This window comes from Miniopterus schreibersii (assembly GCF_964146895.1).
Source record: "Miniopterus schreibersii genome assembly, chromosome: 7".
NCBI lineage: Eukaryota > Metazoa > Chordata > Mammalia > Chiroptera > Miniopteridae > Miniopterus > Miniopterus schreibersii.
In genome coordinates this window covers 5,528,977-5,546,202 of record NC_138108.1, presented here as the reverse complement: position 1 = coordinate 5,546,202, position 17,226 = coordinate 5,528,977, and the positions used below count along the sequence as shown (strand labels likewise).

General features: G+C 44.7%; 1 protein-coding gene across 1 annotated transcript in view; it reads right to left on the bottom strand.

Annotated features, from left to right (window-relative positions):
* Positions 1-17,226, bottom strand: part of DNER (delta/notch like EGF repeat containing) — a 184,785-nt gene that overhangs the window by 110,892 nt on the left and 56,667 nt on the right. Inside the window, exon 2 of the mRNA XM_081142149.1 lies at positions 1,689-1,985. Within this exon, the coding sequence (XP_080998275.1) occupies positions 1,689-1,985 (297 nt within the window). The remainder of the gene's footprint in view (positions 1-1,688; positions 1,986-17,226) is intronic.

The following is a 17,226-nucleotide window of genomic DNA, read 5'->3' as shown; positions in this document are numbered from 1 at the left end:
TGATAAGTTTGTGTAACAAACAACAGTTCCATGAATTTCAGTCCCCTAAGGCTCCAAATAGCCTCAGGTTCCCAAAGCACCATGGCTTCATGCAAAGGGAAGGTGTCTTCCTCTGGCACTTTCCACCTGCCTAAGTAAGAGCAGGATGGAAGGTGAGGTGTCTCTACTTTACATTTACCAGCCACCGGGCAGCTTGTCTTTAAACAAACAGGCTGGAATGGCTGGTTGGGAAGAAATTTTCATTGAAGGACACTCCCTTGATAAACAGGGAACCAAATCTATTTCACATTCAAGAAGTGAGTCATTCAGCAAAGAGGTATTGACATCATAACTTCAAAGCATCTATTAAAAGTATGAAATCAGGACAAGTCCATTAGTTTTTAGGTAGGAGAAAAACACTGCCCTGTAGCTTCAATGTGGCCTTCCTAAATCAGGTGACACTCATAAATTGGGTGGCCCTCAAATCGGGTGGCCTTCCTAAATTGGGTATAAATCCGGTGGCCTTTATAAATCGGGTGGTAATGAAAAAAAAAAGTGGGTCAACTGGTTGTAATTACCCCAGAAAATGAAAGAGATGCTGCCTTACCTCTTTTCATAAGGGAAATTTCTAAACAGATCCCTTCACTCTAAAAGTGCTACACAAAGATCTATGTGTTTCTTTCATTTATGCTACGAAACCTGTAATAAAATACAGCCCCATGTCTACATAGATGTCATATAAAGTATAAAATATGGAATGAAATTACACTATCGTTGTCACCTCAAATTCATGATTTTGATTTGTTCCCAAATTCTTCTAGCTAGCAAATTTATATTTTATGTCAACTTTTAGGGATGTGCTGAAAATTTTATATTATGTGTAATGAGACTTTTGACAAGCTTGAAAACACAATAAGCCAAACCCAGACTGGACAATCGTCAGTAAATAGAATTTGCTGTTGCCAAACTAAATAAAATTTGCAAATTTCATTCTCCAGTGCATTCTCAAAATATTTTAGACAGCAACAAACAAGCAAAGAAACAAAAACTCACAGACACAGACAACACTATGGTAGTTACCAGAGGGAAAGGGGGCTGGGGGAGGTAGAAAACGATAAAGTAGGTCAAATACATGGTGACAGAAAGGGACTTGACTTTGAGGACAGTACAATATACAGATGTGTTGTAGCATTGTACTCCTGAAATCTATGATTTTATTAACCAATGTCACCCCAATAAATTTAATAGTTTTTTAATCAAAAAAATAGCTTTTTTCCCTCTAAATTCCACTGAAGTGCTGCAAGGCACCAAAAATAGAACCTGAAACAAAAACAAAGAAAAAGTTGAGCATAATATTCCATAAGTAAAATTAGCTCAACAATTGAGGGTCTGCAATACATTCATTTATATGACCCTTCAGTGAGCCATCTGCCCCCCAAATCTAGGATTGCCTCACAGATGTACGCGGATGTTCCCCAAAATAATTTCACTGCTATTCTTCTCTCAATTACTTTTTATGCTCACAAAACAATCACAACCCAATGTCCCGCTGGGAAACCAAGAGAGATTTCCCAAACAAGTACAGAGGAAAGACGCTAGGGCGCATGGCTTTGTTCACGGGGTAACTTAAAAGTTTTCCATTCTTATTGCTGACATTAAAATTACTGGGATTATTTTAACCTTACTGATGCACAACAGAACATTCTCACCTCCACTTGATCCCATTTCATTTCTACCACCTTCTGGCCCGTTTTCGGCTGCCAGGTGGGCAGGGTGACGGTGGCCTGGGAGCGGGGCGGGATGCCGGCGGGTTCCTGGGTGGCAGGGACTGGCTGCAGCTGCCTGGGAGCCGCCGACTCGGTCCAGCCGGAGGCCGGGAGGCTGGCAGGCGCCTGCTCGCAGTTGGGGCCTTCATAGCCGTCGGTGCACGCGCAGAGGTAGCCCCCGCTGTCGCTGCTGCAGTTGCCATGGTGACAAGGGTTGCTGGCACAAGGATCCACCACAATCTGAAAGGAGACCATAAACGGGTCAATTATCCCCTCGTAAGAAAAGCGGTGCCAGGGCTGGAAGATGAGCTCGGTGTGTCCCAGCCGCTGTTCCGGTGGGAACGTTAACTACTTGGGCTACTGGGGGCGGCCGGCCACGGTCACCCCGACATTCAGCTTTCCACAGGTAACAGGCATCCGGGAGAGATACACACATAGCGGAGAAGAGCCTCCCAAACCCGCGGCCCCAAACAATGGCGATTTCAGGAACAGGTCAGTTAAAGAAACTTTCTAAGGCAAAAATAGATAAAATTGAGGCTTATTAAGAAAATACCAACTTTGATACTTGCACCTGCGTGTCATAGTAAATGATACTAGGGATCGAAAGTGAAATCTTCTGCACATCCTAGACCATCACGAGGCTTCCTCATGCCCAGGGCATTGCTCCCACAGATGCGCTTAACCTCGGCCTCTCAATTTCCTACCTGATGACAAAGCTTTTGAAGATGCTGTTTAATTAGAGGCTCCCAAAATTATGAGCATGCATGACAACTGCAAGTTAGTCGAGAGCATGGTGTCAACCAGCATTAAGCAGAATCTTATATAAGTTCCTATCTCATCACTTTGGAGGGTGATTACAGAGAAATGTGACCCTGCTGGATACAGGAGATAAAATTCACTTGCATGTGTTAACACACATGTTCTACATGTTTATCCAGAGTCCTTTGCTGACCTCTGAATGGCCACTTGTTATTACCTGGAGATGCTACAAAACAGAATGAAGCAATGCTGCTCTGGGACAGCTCGAGGGCTCAGACGTGTTCTCCGTGCTTACTCGGTTAGCATTTGCTCCTGTGCTGGCAGAAAGTCAGACCTCCACCTGAGGCACCCCTGGGTTCTCAGCTGATCACAAAACCGAATTCAGGAAAGAGTAGACCACAGAAATGGAACCTCGATTTCTCCTATTGAAGTGGTTCACACATAATTATGTTTAGCAGCGCCCCTCGTATCTACTCACTGGGTGCCAGCAGAAGCCCTCCCTCCCTTCAACCGTGACAGTTGTGACAACCAAAAAGGTCTGCAGACATCGCCAATGCCCCTGAAGCAAAGTCATTCCTTAGGAACAGATTGACACATTCTACTCCATTGAAATGTTTTAAAAATCCATACGACTCCAGAAATGAAATTAAAAGGCAGCAGCATGATGGAAGAAAAAAAATTGTACAATGTATTACAATGGACAACATCATTTATTATATCGATTCTGGATATCAGTAACAGAGACGCACCTTGATAAAAAGGGCAAAGAAAGAACCTGCAGAACGGCTTGTACACAATCATGCCGTTCTTAATATTATTGTGAAACACAAACCATGTGTCTATTGTATGTATATAAGACACATACAAATTTTAAAAGCAGAATGGACCTCTGAATTAATAACTTCGGCAGCATAATCAATTAAGGAACTTTTAAAAATACATATTCTGCAGCTCTAGGGTGTTCATCAGAAGCCTGAGGGCGAGGCCTAGATAGAAGCCGTATCTCTCAGCAGCCCTGGATTCTGGCGCATGGTCCGAACACCAGAACTGAGGGTCGGTCAGTGCAAACCAGGGATGGCAAACACCAACCGCAGGCCAAGTCCAAGGGCTTCTGTAAATGCCGTTTTGTTGGGACACGGCCACGGCCCTCTGTGCAGGTTCTGGCTGCACCACCCCAGCAGTGAACAGCCACGGAGACTACCTGGCCCCCAAGGCCATTACAATACGTGTTACCCAGCCCTTGAGCTTTATCCGGCCCTGATCCAGAGTAGACCAACTCTGGGTTCACAAAAGGAAGAAACAGGTAGGTGGGCTTATCTGGGCAAACGTCAAAGACGACACCTTAGCACAGGGACATGATCACGTCGATAGCAATTACTGCTACTTTTTCTCCCCACCCAACTTCCTTACTGGGCTGGCATATACCAAGTGATTAATCACAGAAAGGACTTTTCACAGCACAACTTGATGCAGAGACGGAACCAGACGCTCTTTGGACCATAGTTATGTGCAGGAACATGACAATAAACCTCGGCGCTATGAAAGGAATGCATGTGTAGATAATGCACTATGAAGTGAAAGCCCTATACAGGGTCACACTCCCACCTTTCCTTCCCGGGAAGACATTCTGCCCCGACCCTCCCTCCCATCAACTGAACCACATGGAGATGAGTGATGGACAGTCCACTGCAGAGGCTAAACTCAGAAACAGGTGAACTGTGGAGGGGAGAGGAGGGAAGAATCACACAGACCACGGGGCCTTGAAATAGCAGGACTGTCCACTTATATGTGGAATCTAATGAACACGATAAACGAAACAGAAACAGACTCATAGATACAGAGAGAGCTGTCAGAAGGGAGGAGGTTGGGGGCTGGGAGAAAAAGGTAAAGGAACTAAAAACCTCCTCAGACAACAGTACAGCGGACTACTAGAGGGAAGGGGGTGGGGCGGTAGGAGAGGGCAAAGGGGGGAAAAATGGTGACGGAAGGAGACTTGACTTGGGGTGGTGAGCACACAATACAACATACAGGTGATGTATTCTAGAACTGTACCCCTGAAACCTATATAATTTTATAAACCAATGTCACCCCAATAAATTCAATTTAAAAAACTTACACAACCCAGCCATGGTTTCATGGCACAAGCTTAGGGCCCGCTAGATACAGAGCCAAAGGTTCTCCTCTGATGTAGAGCTGGACCCTCTGATGTGACTTCAAGGGGTACATTTCTCTTCAAGATAACTATTCTATTATCTGAATTTCACCACTATCATTTCAGCGCTTGGAAGAAAGACTGAAGAGGCGCAGAAAAGACGCTGGAGTCTCACTTTCGGTATTACTATCTACAAACTCTCTCTAAACTCCAGCTCCTTTATCTGTCAGAATGCACCCCTTTTCTTTCTCAGAGTACATCTGCCAGCTGGGAAGGGGCCACAGCACAGATGACTCCCAAATTCGGAGTTCAGGGTTTCTAGAAAAATAGTAACGAGCAATTGCTACCCTGAAGTGCTATGTATGGCACAGTAGAAAAAACCTGGGGTCCCACCCCCGTTTGTGGGTGATCTTGGCCAATACAATGATGTTTCCTGGAACTCAGTCTCCTCAACTGTAAAAGGAATAAGTGGGACTGGAGAGCTCCAGTGTCCTTTCACTCCTTACTATTTGGTTTCTCCGTCCAAAATAGAAACTGTTTAGAAATTGTTCCTGCTGAAAGCAAATGAACAGTGTTGGGGTCCATCTGTCACAGAGCTTTCGTCTGGAAAAAGGCTATTTTCCTCACTTTGTTCAATAACGATCTTAACTACATTCCACCTCCAACTGCTTACCCACTAGGAGCTAAAGGCGTGGGGGGAATCACAACAGCGTTTATGCCAGCTGTAGACTCGGCCAAGAAATGCATCCCATGGATTTTTTTTCCAAATCCAAATAATAGAAATGCTCATTCACGTTCCTGGATCGAGGATGCTATGCTGTAGTGAAACACACGTTCCCATGTTTTGACATTTGTTTCCTTCTGTATCAGGGGCTCTAGGTCTACTTGAAAATTATTCCAAGACTAATCTGAGCAGTCATTTTCCCCTTTCAGTTCTGAGTCAATTTTCTTAAAAACCAGCCTGTCCTGATTTTTGCATGTGGGTTGAGTCACATTTGTAACCAGGCTAAAAGGAAATTACAAGCAGAATTCAAACTCCTGATGGTGGAATGAGTCCTTTAACAATAAACATGTCCAATAACTTTTCTACTTTTTCATGGCATCTCTTTAAACTTGGACATTACCTTGACGTTGCACTGTCCTTGCTTCGGTCTGGCTGGCCAACACGCAGAGTCAGTGGTCATACGGATGAGTCTCCAAGCCCCCTTCAGCGGCAGATACGTCAAGAACAAATTAACTTTCCTTCGAAAACCTGGCAGATCCTTTGCATTCTGCTTTCTTTATTCACCAAATTCCCAGAGACAACCCTCAACTGCACTTACAGGTGTAGGCACACCAGCCTCAAAGTACATGCTGTTCTTTCTTTTTTCCTTTTAGTCACTGAAAAATAATTTTCTGAATCAGAAACTTAGAGAAGTTTCAATGTCTACATTCTTGTCTCGCCTCTCGTCAGAGACCCTCGTACATCCCAGCAAACTCTTTGCAGCCCAACAACGCCAGGAGTACAGGAAACGTGTCAACTCTTACCGGCCTGCCCACTCAGGAAAAGAGGCCTGCAGCAAACCGGGAATTTAACTTTCTAGAAGATTACATGGGCATCTCAACCAGTGCAGGAAGAGGGTTTTATTAAATTCAACATCCGTTTAGAGTGAAGACTTCTGGCAAATAGGAATAGAAGTGAACTTCTTTAAAGGGTATCTACAAAAAAACCCTGCAGCAGGTGGAATACTTATTGGTGAAGTGTTGAAGAGTTTCTCCCTGAAACTGAGAACAAAGCAAGGATGTTTGCACCCCCGCTTCCATTGAACATGGCACTGCAGGTCCTGGCCAGCGCAAGAAGACAAGAATGAAAAGAGCTTGTAAGGACTGAGTAGGAACAAAAACTCATGATTCACAGACTGTGATTATGTATGCAGCTTGCAGCTCAATTATTTAGAACATGGAATTTCAGCAAGGTTGCTAGATACCAGTTCAAAATTTCTTGAAAGAAACAAATGATTGCATCTCCATGTTTCAGAAACAAAAAATAAAATTTTAAAAAGGTGCTGTTTGCAATATATCAAAAAAATCGAATACCTAGGAGTAAATCAAATGAAAAAGTGCATGAATTCAACGAAGAGTTCTGTAAAATAATATTGAGAGAAATTAAAGATATATATGTGGAGAGATTGGAAAACTCTTACGATTCGAATTTTCCCCAAAGCTATTTACAGATTTAATGCAAGAATAGCACCAACTGCACCCCTATTTTGAGAGTTTTCTGCACCCAGAGAACCCCCTCCTGAAAGAGCCCTGGAGCTGCTGGCAGCAATGATGAAGCTAACTTGCCTTTGCTCAAAAGTCACCTCAAGCCTCTTCTGGACTTTTCTCCAAGATGGTGGGGCAGCAGGCAGACTCCAGAGAGACTTTCCAAGGCCCAGAGGCCATGGGGGCCAGGGAAGCGAGAAGGCCGGGGAAGCCCGCAGGAGCACAGCGCCTCTGCACTATTCTAATGGGTTAGGCCTCCGTCCTAGAAGCCCTTGGGAGTGAATCAAACCTGTTACACCAGGGTGGGGACTCCCACTTTCAAAAGAGCCTTCCACTCTTGTTGGTGATCCCAAAGGCAGTCTCCAAGTATATAAAAATGTGTTGATTTCTTTATTATTTAAAGTAGGTAGAAATGACAAACGGCACCAGTGAGAGGCAGCAGGGAACTGCAAAACCAGGCACAGAGTTGGCACGTGATTACTTATTGTCTGAAACAAGGGAAAGGCCGTTGCTTTCTTTCGGGCTGTTCTCCATTCTCTGCTCCAAGCACCCGAGCATCTCCCACCAGCCAGGGTGCTTCCTGCCAGCCAGGCTCGGCAGCCTGGGATCCTTAGGCAAAGCTGGGCGAGGGCTCTGTGGGTGCCCATGGAACAAGCCAGGTGAGAGCAGAGGAGCCAGGGGCACCGCATCTGGGAAGGCGGCTGCGTTAGGCTGGAGCGCTTCGCGTGCGGCCGTACCCGCTCGGCCTCCTGACTTTGCTGTGCTCTCCGCAGGCATAGAAATTCCCCCTGCTCTCTTTTCGGCTTTTCTAACCTTAAGTGGAAACAGCTGCTCTAATTTTAATACCCATCTGCTCCCAGAAATGAGGACAAGAACCAGCGACTCGGCCGAGAAATCTACAATCTTCACGTTGTCCAATCTCATTTACCTAGAGACGAGCCTTCTAGAACCGGCCGGCTTCACATAGTTCGCTTCACTAAGAAAAAAGCTGAGACGGGAAAGGGTAAAATTCAAGCCACCAAAAGCGCAGGCTCTGCACACCCAGCGGCAATTGTTTCTTAATCAACAGCAAGCCAAAGCCCCCCAACTGCATGCGAGCTCAGATTAGTCACCGTGGTGCACCCCAGGGAAGCGGCTCCCCGACTGGCTAACGTCTAGGAAAAGGCAGGGATTGTTCCGAGAGGAACCTGATTGGACTTCTGAAACCATAATAGAAGAAACAAAAGATAATAAAGGAACAGAAAAACAGGGCTGAACGTGGAAGAGGTCACCCATAAAACCCTGCCAACTAGAAACAGCCTGGGGGGGGGGGGGGCACAGAAACATGAATGGTCAGCAACAGAGACCAGTCTGTCTGGGAGTGAAGACAGAGTGGGGGGACGAGGGATGGAAAGCCACCCTGCCTTAATTTTGTAGCCCTGTGGACACAAGACAGCGCTACAGAGAAGCAGGAGAGAACATTCTGGCTGCACTTCAGGGCCTTGTCTGAGACACAGAGGAGTTTCCTCCCCGTGACAAGCTCAACCTGAGATCAGGAGAGAGTTGCTGCCTGGACAACTGTGTCTACAGAGCAGCACCACAGACGTACTGCATCCTGAAGACCCTCTACGAGGCTGATCATCCACATGATCTCTTTAAAAACACAAATATTTAGCATTACCAAATAAGGCATGAAATTAGAAGGGCGGAAAAACTATCAGGACAGCATAACCACGTAGAATTAGGGCACTTTTCTTTTTTTTAGCACAGGTCAGCCTCTGATGTGTTTTAGAATGCTGATGGAACAATCACCTTTAATAATGCTCCCCGAGTTGGACTGTGTGGATGTGGATTAAGTTAGTGTGTAAAGATTATAGACACCGTAACTTCCCTTGCATATATAAATGCTGTAGGCAGGCAAAAAATAAAAGCTTTATCGATGGAAAATTTCATTATTCCGGACTTTATAACACTTTGAACTGATGAGCAGGCCCTTCTCCAGCTAAAACCATATAACAATTTTAGATAAAATAGAAAATGCTTTGTTTGATTCAAAAGTGAGCTTTGAAAGAGGGTGGCAGAGGGGAATCCTGAAGTTTCAGAAATGAGAACTCACAACCAGAGCCATGAGCGGATGCCACTGTACTGACCGATGTACAGAATTATTTTAGACCAAAATGTGTTTGCATATTTAAGACAAAAGTGCTACTGACTTGCTGAAATAAAACAATGGCTCGGCTCCATTTAGAATTCAGTCACATGCGTCCTCACTACAGCATCTGCATTGCAAACTGCCTGACGTGAGAGCCCCTATCAGTACCTCTACTGTCTCCAACTCCGCTGGGGAGGATTTGGGCACACAAAGCCATTAGAAAATCTAATTTTGCTGAACACAGTACAGATAAATAGGCAGCTCATTCTATAAATATTGCTTCCGAAAACAAGTTTTGCCGGTAAAGGGAAGAAACAAAATCCAACAGCCTCACCATCACTGCCGCAGCCTGGCGACCAGGGCATACCACTGTGAAAACGGGATCAAGCCTTCAAGTGTGTGACCGCAGAGCGGCCGGTCGCCCGACCTGGTCCCAGCACTCAGCCTGGGAGTCACGCCACGCTCGGTGCCAGCCGTTGTCCCGTGCCGAGGGGGGCCTGCAGCGGCGCCAGGAGCGCTGCCAACTGTTCCCAAACCCAAAGCTAACCTGCCGGCTCCATTTCCCAGGCGACAAACCTGAGACTCAGAGGGGAACGCACACCACAAGCATGATACGCGGCACAGGGACAAGTCAGACCCAGGTTGTCCTCCCTATCGTTTGCCTTTCCAAAAAAATTAAGAGCGACTAAGTTTCCCGGGGGGTTTTCCTTTTGGTCACTCACCTTTCAGGAAGGACGGTCTGAGTAGGTGACGCTGAGAGCACGTTTGGGACCAAGGACCACGCATCCTGTTAAGTCTGAAGAGCGTTCGTGTCCCTGCAGCCCCTCTCCGAAACCCAGCCTAAAATCCCGCGCTCCACGGGCTAGCGGCAGGGCTCGGCGGCGCACAGGCCGGCAGGCGGGAGGCAGGAAGATTCCACACTACGCCGGGCGCCCAAGGACCTCAGATTTCTATTTGAAGGCGAGTGTGGGGAAATCGAGATACATCAGAAAAGAACATGAAACGTGACTAGGCGGAAAGGGAGGGTCTCCCCGGCCTGTGCCCCCCCCCCCCAGTCCCCTCTCCTGGAGCAAGGGGCCTGCTCCCGGCCTCTTCTCTGTGCTCCTTCCCACGGGACATTTCGCTGCCGAGCCAGTGTCCTGGGGCCGACAGGTAGCCCTGTAGGCCCCAAAGGCGTTCCTGCCGTTTCTCTTGGGCTAAGCCAGGGTTCTCGCTCAGCCAGAGGCTGCGGCTAAGTACTGAGCTAAGAGACTGTACTGACTGGATGGCAACTCTGAACCAGTTTCCTCGTGTGGGACATCGGGGACACCCCCACTTTCTCAAGGCTGGTTGGGGAATGAAACAGTGCGATACGACCTTCCGTGATGATCAGTGTTACCGCAGTTAGCTAGATACTGAGGGGAAGGAGCAAAGGGTAGGGGACACTGAGCCTGCCTGCTTCCCCAGGAAGCTAGAGCTTCACACCCCAAGAAACCGCAGCACTGTCCCTCCGAGGGGATTAACACCCCTTCCTTCCCCCCTCTGGTGCCAGATTGGGGGGGTGAGGGAGCAGGGGAGATAAGGGCATGTGCAATAAACAAAATTGCACAGGGAAGGTGCTTAACTTTACCTCATTACTATAGTCACTTCAAGTCACACATCCTATATGTGTAGCTGTTTAAAACTTTAGCACAATCGGGACCAGCAGTAGCACTGACCACAGTCTCATTCTCAGCAGTACATAGAAATCACCCAAATTTGTCCGAAGAAAAATTGTGTCCCAGGGGATCTATAGAGTCTCTCCGCGCTGGCTATTCCTTGAGCACAGATTTCAAACTGTCTTCTAACCCCTCTCACGACCTTATGCTCCCCTAATTTTTTATTCCCCGTGAACATAAGCAGAGCTGATGTTTTTTTGACAGCACAATGGATACCTCGAAAACATTCCTGGAAAGTGGCAGCCTGCTCTGAGGAAGCCGTTTTTCCAAAGGGCCAATGGAAGCTGGGTTGTGAAGTAGCAGCAGGTGCAGGCTGGGAACCAAGAGGGCTTCTGTACAGAATCGGTTCTTCTGATAGCCAGAGACATCGCCTCCTGTCACTCAGTTCTGAATCCAGGGAACAGTTCCTAACCAGCAGGAAAGGAGGAGTGCAGGGCTCACAGCCCTAATCCTCAATTAGGCAGGGCAGTTAGGCACCCCGCCCCACTCCTCAGTTTGTTCCCAATGGCCCAATGCAAGAGGTTCGAATTTTTCTAGAGGACAAAGGACAGGGTGTCTTTACTGGTCATCCCTTCACCACCATACTGGTGGCAAATATATATATATAAATATATATATATAAATATATATATATATATATATATATATATATATATCTCGTCGCTGCAATGCAAGCAGCTCCAGGAAGAGCAGATAGGTAGGATCCTGAAGTACCTTAATTCACAGTGTTTAATGTGGCCCATCCTAGTTATTGGGTGGATGACTTTGCATGGTTATGCAGGTAGGAGGACCTGGTGTAACCATTGGGTGGATGACTTTGGCACGGTTATGCAGGTAGGAGGATCTGGTGTAAGTTGCTGTATCCATGGTGTGACAACCTGCCATGGAAAGTCCTGAATATGACTGATAAGTGCTAACACCACAGCACAGCCGTCAGAGATATCAAGAAATGAAGAGCATGCATTTCAACCTCACACTAAATTCAAACTATGCAAATTCAATCACTAGGAAATCCATTCTAATTTATCGAACCTCAATATAAGCTTTATGACAAAAATCAGAATAAGGAGAATAGTAATTTTTTTAAAAAGCTTTTTCTTGATTCTTTAACAATAAATCTACATTCTAGAAGAGAGATTATGACACAGTTATAGTTTCCAGGGTCTAGATCCAATTTATTCAAATAATTGCAACCTAATTATATAAAACCATTTTAAAAGCTGATTTGCTTACTATTTGAATTAAAACTTTGTCACCTGTGGCAATTATTCCAAATAAGTTCCTCATAACAGATAATGAAAAATTGCAATTTTTAAAATTAGCTTTGCTTAGATACAACCGTTCTCAACAACTTGCAGCCCTCTGCAAAGGGCTTGCAGACAGACCCCTCAAACACATTAGTTGTATCCCTCTGTACTTCAATTTTTAATAAAAAAGTTTGAAAAACTTTCTATTTTAAGTAACTTATTTCCATACTTCATAGAGAAGGCAGAGAAAAAGTCTGCTGTAAACAAAAACAGGGGCCCAGCTCTGAAATCTAGTTCCCACTCCTCTGATCTTGGACAAATCCCTTGACTCCTAGGCATGGTTTTGGCATCCCTCAAATGGAGATAACCCCACTTTTCCTGTATGAGGGAGGTCTGAGCCCAATGACCTTCAGAGCTCACCAGCTTCATATTTCAACAAACATTCAAAAAGAGCATGACTTTTTTAATCACATGTACTACTGGCCAGGAAATAGTCGATCCAAAATTCTTCGCCATTTCTGGAGGTAGTTGAAAATAGTTAATGTCGTTACATAAAAAACTTCATGGCGTGAAAGACCCAAAGGAGAAAATATTTTCAGTCTAGAAAGGAGACAAAACATGGCAAAAACAATTCACTTAGGCAAGAATTTCTACCAATTCCTCCCTGGGAAAAATATGCTGCAAAATGGAACCACAGTAAATATTTTTCAAATGTACTTTATATGTGATTTTGGAATGTCGCCTCAGTAATTCTCAATGTAACCTCTGTTGTCTCCATGAAGACCCATTTCCAAGGATGCTCCCATCACGTGAAAATGTAGTTCACCATGTGTGTCAGCATCACAAGGCTGGTGCCCAGGGACCAAGACATAACCCACAGCCTAGCTCACTGAACGCAGACTTCACAGGCTTAGTTCTTCTGCTTGGCACCAGCTCCAGTTGCCTTTCAAATTTTCATGCTGCATATTTTATACTCTCTTGGTGAGTAGACTAAGGTTAACAAAACTAGTAAATTTGCTTAACTTAGTAATTTGGAGGTATGCTAATTCAGTAACTATCATACAAGCTACATGATATGGCATTCCCCTTTAATTCTTTTGTGTTTTTGTTTTAACACCTGTTAATGGTCTCCCAGTCCAATCCAAATTAGATATAGTTCTACCTAGCACATGCCATGAACATGGCTGAAAATCCTAACATGATTTAGAATTCATTAAACATCCATGCATTTTACTCACAGACAAGGCTTTTGATTAGAATATTTTGTTCTCAATTTGAAGACAAACCTAACAAAATTAGTTATCTGGTTCCCCAGACCAAAATAAATTAGAAGCAATATATTAGAAAGAGAAATTCTTATTATAGGCTGGGTGAGGGACATTAGCACTAAGTGACACCTGGCATAGGAAAAGGCAAGAAAATCTCCAACAGGAAAAACATGGACTCAACAGGTTGGCCATCTGCAGCCACAGGGTGGAGAGGCGACATCCCAGGCCTTCCCAACACTTGGAGATCATTGTGGTTACTGAGAAATCCATAATTAAGGCTCAAAATAATGCCCTTGAGTCAACAAAGGCTAAATTATGTTCTGTATTCTGGCATATAGAGCACACTGGAAAGTGTTTCTTAAAAATGACTACGAAGAATAGAAGTTGAGGAGTCATGTCCGGGAAGCTAGAAACTCGTTCTGAGTGTCTTATCATGTGCTGGGTAAATGAGCTGAAACTGCATTTTTAAATAATTCAATAATAGTGGATAGAAAATTACTACAATGATTTCCAGTCTGTTTTTACGTTTAGTATTTCATTATTTCATGAAATACCTGACATGCATGAATGCATGCTAATAGCCATTTAAGTAAAATATCTGGTTGCTTCAGCTTGGAACCAGAAAAAGTAAAAGGAAAAAGTTATAAATATTATGTACATATAAACTGTTCTGTGGGGGAAAAACAGGAGATTGCCTTCAGGATCTTCCCTAGGCATAAATAATAATTAAAATAATGACGCAGCTATTATTACTCCATACCAACCACCACGTCAAGAATCTCACCTACTTTTCCTCCTAGAATGGCCCAGCCAGTCCTATTTATACATATATAAGGAGACAGACTTAAGGAAGGTTCAATAACTTGCCCAAGGTCTCAGAGTTGGTAAGTGATAAAGCCAGAAGTTGAACCCATGTCTCATTCTCAAAAACCATCCTCCTAACGACCATGGAATGAATCAATGACAGAAGAAAACAGGTGGGAGGTAACAGCAGGATGGAAAAATGATCTAAAGCAGTCAGGAGGAGGGAGCAGAATGATGGAATTCAGATGATTGATGGAGCCAACATGGAATTCACAGGTTGATGGAGCTAACGTGGAACTCACTGGGACTTTTTCTGAAGTGACTCGGATGGCCACCCGCTCAGCCTGTGGCTGTGGAACAGGACCACCTGCCCCTCCTGGGCCTGCATGGGGTATGGGAAGGGCATTGCTCCCAAGAGACATCACAATAATGGAGAAGGGTTAGATTCCAAAAGAGCTAAGGCGCCGTCAATGGAAGGGTCGAGCATAACCAGGCGGCATTATCACTTAATTTTCTTCACGTATCTTTTGGCTCAGATTTTCATATCAGAATTATAATTGTGGATATCACTACCATCCATACATTAGTCACACAGTTGACACTCTCCTTACCCCAACCAATTACATGCCATCGGCATCCCTTTCAATACGGGCCTACGTCAGTCACTTCACTGTGAAGAAACGAGGCAGATGCCTTCCTACACGGTGCTGGGTGTGCGGTGGGCGTCTCCTGCAGACACGTGTTTTCTTTAGCTTTCCTGGCAGAGATCCCTGCGTAATCCTGGGAGGAACACCGACCTTGTGCTATGATGGGCATTGGTCCCTTGAGAAGTGTTATGGGTTGAATTGTGTTCCCCAGAATCCCCGTGTTGCAGTCCCAACACCCAGGACCTCAGAATGTACCCATATTTGGAGAGAAGGTCTTCAAAGACGAAGTTAAAATGAGATCATTAGGGTTGAAGCCTAATCCAGTGGGACTGGTGTCATTATAAGAGGAAGAGAAACTAGGGACGTGCACGCAGAGGCAAGACCATGTGAGGACACAGCCAGAAGGGGGCCATCTGCAAGCCAAGAAGAGAGGTCTCAGCAGAAACCAAACCTGCCAACTCTCTGAATCTTGGGCTTCCAGACTCCAGAACTGCAAGAAATAAATTTTTCTTATTTTGTATTGAATTTATTGGGGTGGCACTGGTTAATGAAATTATGCAGGTTTCAGATATACAATGCTACGGTGCATCATCTGTTTATGGTATGTGTCCACCACCCCAAGTCAAGTCTCCTCCCATCACCATTTATCCCTTCACCCTCTTCTACCTGGATAAAAAAGCTGTGGCACATTTAGAGTACTAAATTCCTGATTTTTAAGCTCTTCAGTCTGGTATTTTGTTATGCAGCCCTAGTGGACTGATACAAGAAGGTTCTATGAGTTTCCAAGAATAAAGTCCTCAATGGTCGCATAGCAAAGGGCTTTTACTGTTTTAATATTACAGATGTTAAAACAAAAGCGATAACTATGTAAATATGTGTGACATCAGAATTTATTGCAATAACTTTCTCTTTTTTCAAAGTAGTCACTGACCTATGTTTTTTCTTTTATTGAAATAACTTTCTAACATGTCTTCTGCAGACAGCGTTGTAAGTGTCAGAAGGACTCCAGACGGCTGGTCAGAGAGCTGCTCCCCCTGAGCACCTGGCCGAGGGGTGGGTCAGGAAGAAACAGATGAAAGGAAGAGTGTGACAAAAAGGAAAACAAGGGTAAGCCAAAAGCGAAGGGGGAAAAGCAGGAAATGACTAAACCGAGAGACCCGAGGTTCCTAAATTCTATGGTGACAGCTCTGATCTTTTGTTGATGGGAGAAGTTCTGCAGCAAAGAAATGTCTTATCTAGGACATGCCCTCCCAGGAAAGTATTACAGGATTCTAAGTCATTTCTCTTCAACAATTTACAAGGTTTTCTTCTTTGCACTATAAACAAAAAACAAAGTGTCTCTGGGATGATATAAATTTTTTAAAAGTTAATGGCTTTAAGAGACTTTCTAAACGTTTCCCTATAGCAAAACTATCATGTCTTTCCATTTCTCTAGCAAATTAACAGCACAAACTGGTCCCTGCCTTAAATATAGTAGCTTGTCCGGATTTGGACAAGCTCAGGTATGCTTGCCCGCATGCGATCAGCAGTTTCCGGCAGTACAAAAATAACCTTGAATCCCTTTTCTCTGCATTTCTTAGGCTGTGACATCCGGCCCTCACTTCCAGGCAGCCCTGAGCGAGCCACAGCAGAGCCACCGAGCACGTTTGCATCTGCGCACATTTCCGGAGGCTACACAAAATTACTATTTCAGACCAGGCCCCTCATTTCATTCCTGCTGAGGTTGGCTCCTTACTCTGAAACTCCAATTTCCATTTCTTCTTTAGTCGTTTCCTCAGGTTTCCAATATATATATAAGCAAGTACTTGTATGTGAAGGCGAGAATCCACTATTATTTCATCTTCTTATATTGAGGATCTACGAGACTATATGAGATGTCTAGTATAATGGCATTTCTTTAAAATAGACCCCTAAGCCCAAGGCTAAATAGAAATTGCAACCAAACCAAAGAAAATCATATAAATCAAATTCAGAAAAATTTGCTTCCCCAAAGTGGTTCTCTTATTTTATTGTCATGGAAAAATCAATGAGAGCTGGGAGGGGTGGGGAGCGGGGGAGAGTAGGCAGAATATAAATAATTGAATGCAGGCTAAGGCCAGCTCTTATCTCTTCAAGTGTCCCTCCCTCCTCCTCCTCCTAATCCAAACTCTTCTAATTCCCTGCTTTCCTCTTATTGCCGCCTTCCTCCAAGCTCAGTGTGTACCCCCTTCCCGACCCAGCCTCCACCACAACTCAGACAAACGGTCATGGCCAGGTAGACTATGAAGGGCCACGGTCACTGGGTTGTGTCAAAGTCTAGAAGACAAAGGAGCTCAGGAGCCCAAGGAAACAACCTAGGTGGGATTCAACACAGAGCCTCTTCTCCAAGAGTTGACAGCTTGTAAGTCAATGTGTTATTAGTAGGAACACAAATTATTGAAGAAATGAATCCGAGTTTGAATCAAGAGGAGAGCCTGTGGGGCATGGCAGGAAAGCTGTCCCATGTATATCAACAAGTTCAGTAAGGTTTGGAAGCAGGAATGCAAAAAG